At 36.3% G+C, this 7,178-nt stretch overlaps 1 protein-coding gene and 1 pseudogene across 2 annotated transcripts in view; both read right to left on the bottom strand.

Moving 5' to 3' along the window:
- Positions 1-840: 840 nt before the first annotated feature.
- On the bottom strand, positions 841-3,929 carry LOC128245840 (uncharacterized; annotated as a pseudogene).
- LOC128246720 (integrin alpha-8-like) overlaps positions 1,861-7,178 on the bottom strand; it is a 61,013-nt gene continuing 55,695 nt past the window's right edge. For both annotated transcript variants that reach the window (XM_052965101.1, XM_052965102.1), the window contains exons 26-29: positions 6,954-7,073; positions 6,067-6,177; positions 5,779-5,904; positions 1,861-5,170 (exon numbers count right to left, since the gene is read on the bottom strand). In XM_052965101.1, the coding sequence (XP_052821061.1) occupies positions 5,051-5,170; positions 5,779-5,904; positions 6,067-6,177; positions 6,954-7,073 (477 nt within the window). In that variant the 3' untranslated portion in view covers positions 1,861-5,050. The remainder of the gene's footprint in view (positions 5,171-5,778; positions 5,905-6,066; positions 6,178-6,953; positions 7,074-7,178) is intronic.

Here is a 7,178-nt window from a genome sequence, read left to right as displayed (position 1 = left end):
CTATATACGTCCCTGGGAATGTCTATATATGCCCCCGGAAACATTTATATATGCCCCTGGGAATGTTTATATATGTCCCCGGTACCGTCTATATATGCCCCTGTGGATGTCTATATGCCCCCGGTACCTTTTATATATGCCCCTGGGACTGTCTATATATGCCCCGGGCACTGTCTTTATATACCCCGGCCCTGGGACTGTCTATATACGCCCGAGCTACAATCTCTATATGCCCTTTGGACTGTCTATTATATGACCCCGGTACCATCTATATAATATGCCCTTGGGACTGTCTATACATGCACCAGGTACAATCGATTTATGCCCCTGGGACTGTCCATATATGCCCCAGGCACCGTCTATATATACCACTGGAACTGTCTATATATGCCCGGGGTACAATCCATATATGCCGCTAGGACGGTCTATATATGCCCCCGATACCATCTATATAATATGCCCTTGGGACTGTCAATATATGCACCAGGTATCATGTATATATGCCCCTGGTGTTGTCTATATATGCCCCAGGTACCAACTATATAGGCCCCTGGGACTGTCTATATATGCCCCATGGTACCATCTATATATATGTACCATCTATATATGCCCCTGGGGTTGTCTATATATGCCCCAGGTACCATCTCTATATGGCCCTGGGATTGTCTATATATGTCCCGGTACCATCTATATATGCCCCTGGGGTTGTCTATATATGCCCCAGGTACCATCTATATATGCCCCTGGGGTTGTCTATATATGCTCCAGGTACCATCTCTATATGCCCCTGGGATTGTCTATATATGTCCCGGTACCATCTATATATGCCCCTGGGGTTGTCTATATATGCCCCAGGTACCATCTATATATGCCCCTGGGTTTGTCTATATATGTCCCGGTACCATCTCTATATGCCCCTGGGATTGTCTATATATGTCCCGGTACCATCTATATATGCCCCTGGGGTTGTCTATATATGCCCCAGGTACCATCTATATATGCCCCTGGGTTTGTCTATATATGTCCCGGTACCATCTATATATGCCCCTGGGTTTGTCTATATATGCTCCAGGTACCATCTATATATGCCCCTGGGTTTGTCTATATATGTCCCGGTACCATCTATATATGCCCCTGGGGTTGTCTATATATGCCCCAGGTACCATCTATATATGCCCCTGGGGTTGTCTATATATGCTCCAGGTACCATCTCTATATGCCCCTGGGATTGTCTATATATGTCCCGGTACCATCTATATATGCCCCTGGGGTTGTCTATATATGCCCCAGGTACCATCTATATATGCCCCTGGGTTTGTCTATATATGTCCCGGTACCATCTCTATATGCCCCTGGGATTGTCTATATATGTCCCGGTACCATCTATATATGCCCCTGGGGTTGTCTATATATGCCCCAGGTACCATCTATATATGCCCCTGGGTTTGTCTATATATGTCCCGGTACCATCTATATATGCCCCTGGGTTTGTCTATATATGCTCCAGGTACCATCTATATATGCCCCTGGGTTTGTCTATATATGTCCCGGTACCATCTATATATGCCCCTGGGGTTGTCTATATATGTCCCGGTACCATCTATATATGCCCCTGGGGTTGTCTATATATGCCCCAGGTACCATCTATATATGCCCCTGGGTTTGTCTATATATGTCCCGGTACCATCTATATATGCCCCTGGGGTTGTCTATATATGCGCCAAGTACCATCTATATATGCTACCAGTAATGTTTATATATTGCACTGGTGCACCCTCTCCCCTGAAGCTGCCAGTTCTTGTGACAATTAAGCTCTTTGTATCAGTCTTCAAATAGTCGGGCTAATAAAAACAAATACTGTTTACAAACATATAATAATATCTTTATTACTAAAATGACAAAACAATACAAAATGCATAGAATAATTTTACATATAAACATATTTCTTTTACATTTGACATCACTATGGAGTACAGGAAGAAAGTGTGCATCAATTTTTAGAACATTGTGTAATAACATGTTGATTGACTTGTTAATGTAATGTTAATTTCTTTTGACCAATGAGAAGGCAGTATTTCTCAAGTTTGCCAAAACATTTATTTCAGTAAATCAGCAATCAGTCAATACTGATTTAAAGCAGGTATTTAGTAGCTAGTTTACACAAGAAAATGTTGACCACAATTGTTTTTAAAGTTTGCATGAGAATGGTCTTACAATAAAATACACAACAAATGTTTATGTGGCTGTTTTGCATCAAAACAAGGCATTTATTTTTATAAGTAAATTCTAATAACCTTAAACCATTACTAAAAATGTTTTGACTTGATTTGGGGGTCAACTATTTGCATTATAATATAAAGTCTCTTATTTCTACAGAATGAACATGTTGACTTCTCTATCAATTCTGCAAGCTTTATAACTGCCTAGCTTTTTAACAATAATCTTACAATAAAACTGCCTTAAAAACATATTAACGAATCAATATTATTGATGTTGGTTTTTTGTATAATATGTTTTATTCTACTCCATGACATTTTAATTGTGCTTTCAAACATTCCTGGAAATAAACTTCTATTTAATCAATTGGTATACAAGTTTATAAATTATCAACCGCATAAAAACAGCCTACTCCATAAAAACAATACATTATTCAGTATAAAGGCTGGTACTAAATGAACAAACGCCTATTCAAAAACATAATAAACTAAAAAATGAAAAAGGCTTTTCAGGCATTAAAATTGATTCTTTAAATACAATAAAGCTTTTGATTCAATGTTATGGTAAATTAATGTTCAATGTTGGAGATATTTTTTTAAATAAATGATGGAACAAGTAAAATGACACACATTAATATCCATTTTCCAATAAAGCAGTGAAATCGTAGAAAAATCAATATGTGAATATGGAAATAACTTTTTAACAAATACCTATCTATTTTATGAATAATGTCAAAACATTCATTGGTCTTTGACCAAATAGTCACTCAAGCAAGCATTATAAGTTGTACAGCATTTTGAAATAATTGTGGTGAAAATGATGACGGCATTTTATCCAATTTAATTTCATCCTAAAATGTATGAATGAATTATATATTTTTTAGAAGTATACATAATCTATTTAACATTAAGCTAGAAAACAGTCTGTCAAATGATAGTATTTTCATTAGGTGTTAAGGACCCTGTTAAAGGCCTAGTTTAAGCCTTCTATAAGTGACCCCCCCCCCCCCCCCAAACCATGTATTAGTTTACAACCTCTGTTAATTGATCTTAATCGTATTGCCTAATTGTCTTATCAGATCTCCAATCTGAGTATCCTACTGTGCAGTTTTGGATGTGTTATTATATAAGTGGACCCTAAATGGCCCTGAGCCAATAAACGAATACACAGGAAATTGGCCCCTACTGTGACACCAGTGCAATTAGCAGGGGATGCACAGCAGGGGATTATCATGCCAAACATTCCTTAAACTAGGCCTATAACAGTTTATACGGTCAGACATTGATTTTCTTTTAACAATTATAACACATCGACAAAAACTTGAATTAGCTCTATAACAAATGCAATAGTTGGACCTCTTTTTGAAATACACCAGATTATCTGAAAATTTGTTGAGTTAACTGTTCAAGATGACAACTCTATTTATCTTCAACTTCTACAACAGTACAACAATAACTTTCACATGAATATACAACAACAAACTTTGCCTATATTATCACAATACATTATAAATAAATAAAATGAAATACATAGTAAATTTGTCATCCAACAAATCATGTTATCAGCAATTTCATAATTACATTGCGTCCATCCAATATATTTGCCATGAATTTCTTCAAATTGTGCCAAAAATATCTTCTTTAATTTGCCATGTTCTTCTTTTAAGGGTTTAACGCTCACACACTTAATTCTTATTTTTTTCATACTGCCATTTTTCATATGAGCAATAGATGATTGATGTCCACATATTTAATCAATGTTACTTTATGAACATGTGCATATACTTTATGGCACTCATTGGATTACCTTGTATATACTCTGTCTGTTGCTATCATAACAGACAGTGGGATCTCATGTCTTATTGTAACTACCGTATATATGTATTATAAATGGGTGTTTAAATTTTCAATAAACTCACAGAGTCATAAACATGAAAAATACTTACAGAATAATGTATTGAACATCACATATATAAAAGCATTATCAACAACAGCACCAGGGTGTTAAACATAAATGTCGAAACTTACATGATATGTAAGTCACTATTCATACCATTCATTTCAAAAACAATGCAGCTTAATAACTTTATTAATGTCCTGCTGAAAGAATCAATAAGAAATAAATAAACAATTTTCAGCAATCATATTATTTTTTAAAAGAACTTTGGTAGCTGCTGAATGTCAGTTAGATTTTGTTTTAAATCTACATGTCATACTGTGGAGAGTATGCCATAATGACACTTTCAACACACTGCTTGATAAGGCTTAAAATCACAGGCACATATTGTGTCCATTTATGATGGATTTTCAGCACATTGCAACATTAAACAATGCCTAGAGATAATAGGTCTGCAGGACTAACGATCCAATCATTGCAGACCTTTAATGTGTGCGGTATTCATCGACCAAGTGTAATTGTCTATGTAAACAGATGAACACATCTATACTTCTCCATCATGTATGTTGTATGCAGACATTGTTTATGTATACATGTAGCCCACTTACTTACGTATACAATTACTTATGTATACATGTAGCCCACTTACTTACGTATACACTGAGTTATGTATACATGTAGCCCACTTACTTATGTATACAATTACTTATGTATACATGTAGCCTACTTATTTGTAGCCCACTAATTTTTCTGTCACTTGTCATGTACATTTTATTCAGACATTGTTTATGTATACATGCAGCTCACACTAACACATTTCCTCTATTCTGTCACACTGTCAAGCATACTTTTGAATGCTTTTTTTCAGAAATAAGCATCCCATTATGGAGACAAAATTCCAAACTTCAGCCGTCTTATTAAGCGATTATACCTGTCATTATGTGTATTTGTATTTAGAATCTGGCACTCGATCATTGACAGGACTAAAATCCCCATTTTGAGCTGCTGATGTAAGAAAAGCTCTCTCCTCTGGTCGGCGGCGACGGAAAAACCCACACTGGAAATAACACAACAATTATTGTTCAAACACCATTAATAAAAAACTTAATCAGTGCTTTTCTTACAGTATAAAAGGGATAAAGTTTACAAAGTCATATCAAAATCCCTTTCTACCACTGATTATAATCATGAAAATACTGAAGTAAAATAAAAATATAAACTTTCCAACTGGAGTTGTAAACAGAACTCAGATAAATGATTTATCATTTCATAAGCTACAATTTTTATGATTCAACTCAATAAAAAGAAAAACCAACTACAGGTCAATTCAGAGTTGAAGCCTTAGCAACCAGAGTTGAAGCCTTAGTAACTCCAGTTGAAGCCTCAGCAACCCCAGTTGAAGCCATAGCAACCGGAGTTTAATCTTCAGCAACCCTAAGTTGAAGCCTAAGCAATTCCAGTTGAAGCTTTAGCAACCCCAGTTGAAGCCATAGCAACTGGAGTTGAATCCTAAGCAACCCACGTTGAAGCCATAGCAACCGGAGTTGAATCCTTAGCAACCCGCGTTGAAGCCTAAGCAACCGGAGTTGAAGCCTTAACAACCCATGTAGAAGCCTTAGCAACCTGAGTTAAAGCCTTAGCAACCAGAAGAATCAGTGCACTTACCCACCACAGTAGAACAATCAACAACAGTAGAACAAGAAGGCCTGCTGCTATGGAAACTCCGATAATCCATGGTTCTATACCTTTCCTTTGCGGATGTAATCTTTCAGGGTTTACATATGTTGATATCTGGAAATTACAATAACAAAATTTTAGAAGGTTACACATACCATCCACTTAATGACAGACACCCTATTATTTAAACAACAAGTGACAGGTACTATAAAGTTAAATATGTAAAAATATTTTAAAAATGTTCACTGGCCTAGATTGTAAACAACAACAGCTCACCTCATTTACAGACAAAGAGAGAGTGCTGGAGGCTATCTTCATCTTAAACGGCATCGCTAAAACCTCAGCCTTCGCCTTGGATACGAAGTAAAATGGCTGCTGTAACTTTTTCTGGAAAAAATTGGTGTATGTATAAACATGTATACACATCAAAATTAATTCACAAAATGTAAAAGAACATGAAATTAAATGTGATTTGTAAGACCCTTCCATAAAACCTAAAATACCTTGTATATATCATTATATGAAGCAAAACAACATATATATTGTACTGCGGTATAAAATCGGCATACTGGTATTTGGCTGTATCTTATTATTTCTGGTCATGCAGACATATGCAATTATCGATATGATCTTTAAATGTAACCAAAGTGTCCAGCAAAACATAAAAGTCAAATGTAAACAACATGAATGAGAAAAACGATATATCCTTAAAGAAAAACAACAAATACAAAATAGTTCAGATCTTGCATGGCTCTGATGGTGATGTTAACACTTTGACATGGCTTGATCTCACCAATGGTACACAGTACATGGACACAGCCTATCTGTGGTGGTTGTAAGCTTATTTATAGTCACACTCGGGCTTTGCCCATTCCGCAAGTGTTTCGATAAAATTGTAGGTCATTTTATGTTTTTTGGAGCATAGTGCACAGACATAATGTAACCCTGGTTCTTTAACTAGCACCAGTGTATAGCACTATCAAACATATCCCCATTTAACGTCCCTCCTGGAAGACTATTAATAGTTGTTTAGTGGTGCGACGGGGAATCAAACCTGCGACCCCTGTATAAACAGTCAAGTGTGTTACCACTAGACCACGGATGCGCCACAACAGCCTATCTATGCCCCTGACCCTATACAAATATTCAAGATGTGAACTCACATGTACAATTGTGCTGGTCCAGATCTTTGCTCTGATGGTGATGTTGACACTCTGATATGGCTTGATCTCCCCAATAGTACACTGTACATGGACACAGCCAAGCTTTCCCTCCTCACATTTCTGTTAAAAACAACAACAATAAAATGACTTCTATCACATCAATTACATATCAAAGAGATCAAATCTTTCAAATCTTTCCATTCAAGAGAACAGAACATTTTAATA

This window comes from Mya arenaria, chromosome 9, assembly GCF_026914265.1.
Source record: "Mya arenaria isolate MELC-2E11 chromosome 9, ASM2691426v1".
NCBI classification, from domain to species: domain Eukaryota; kingdom Metazoa; phylum Mollusca; class Bivalvia; order Myida; family Myidae; genus Mya; species Mya arenaria.
This window is presented reverse-complemented; position numbering and strand designations above follow the sequence as displayed.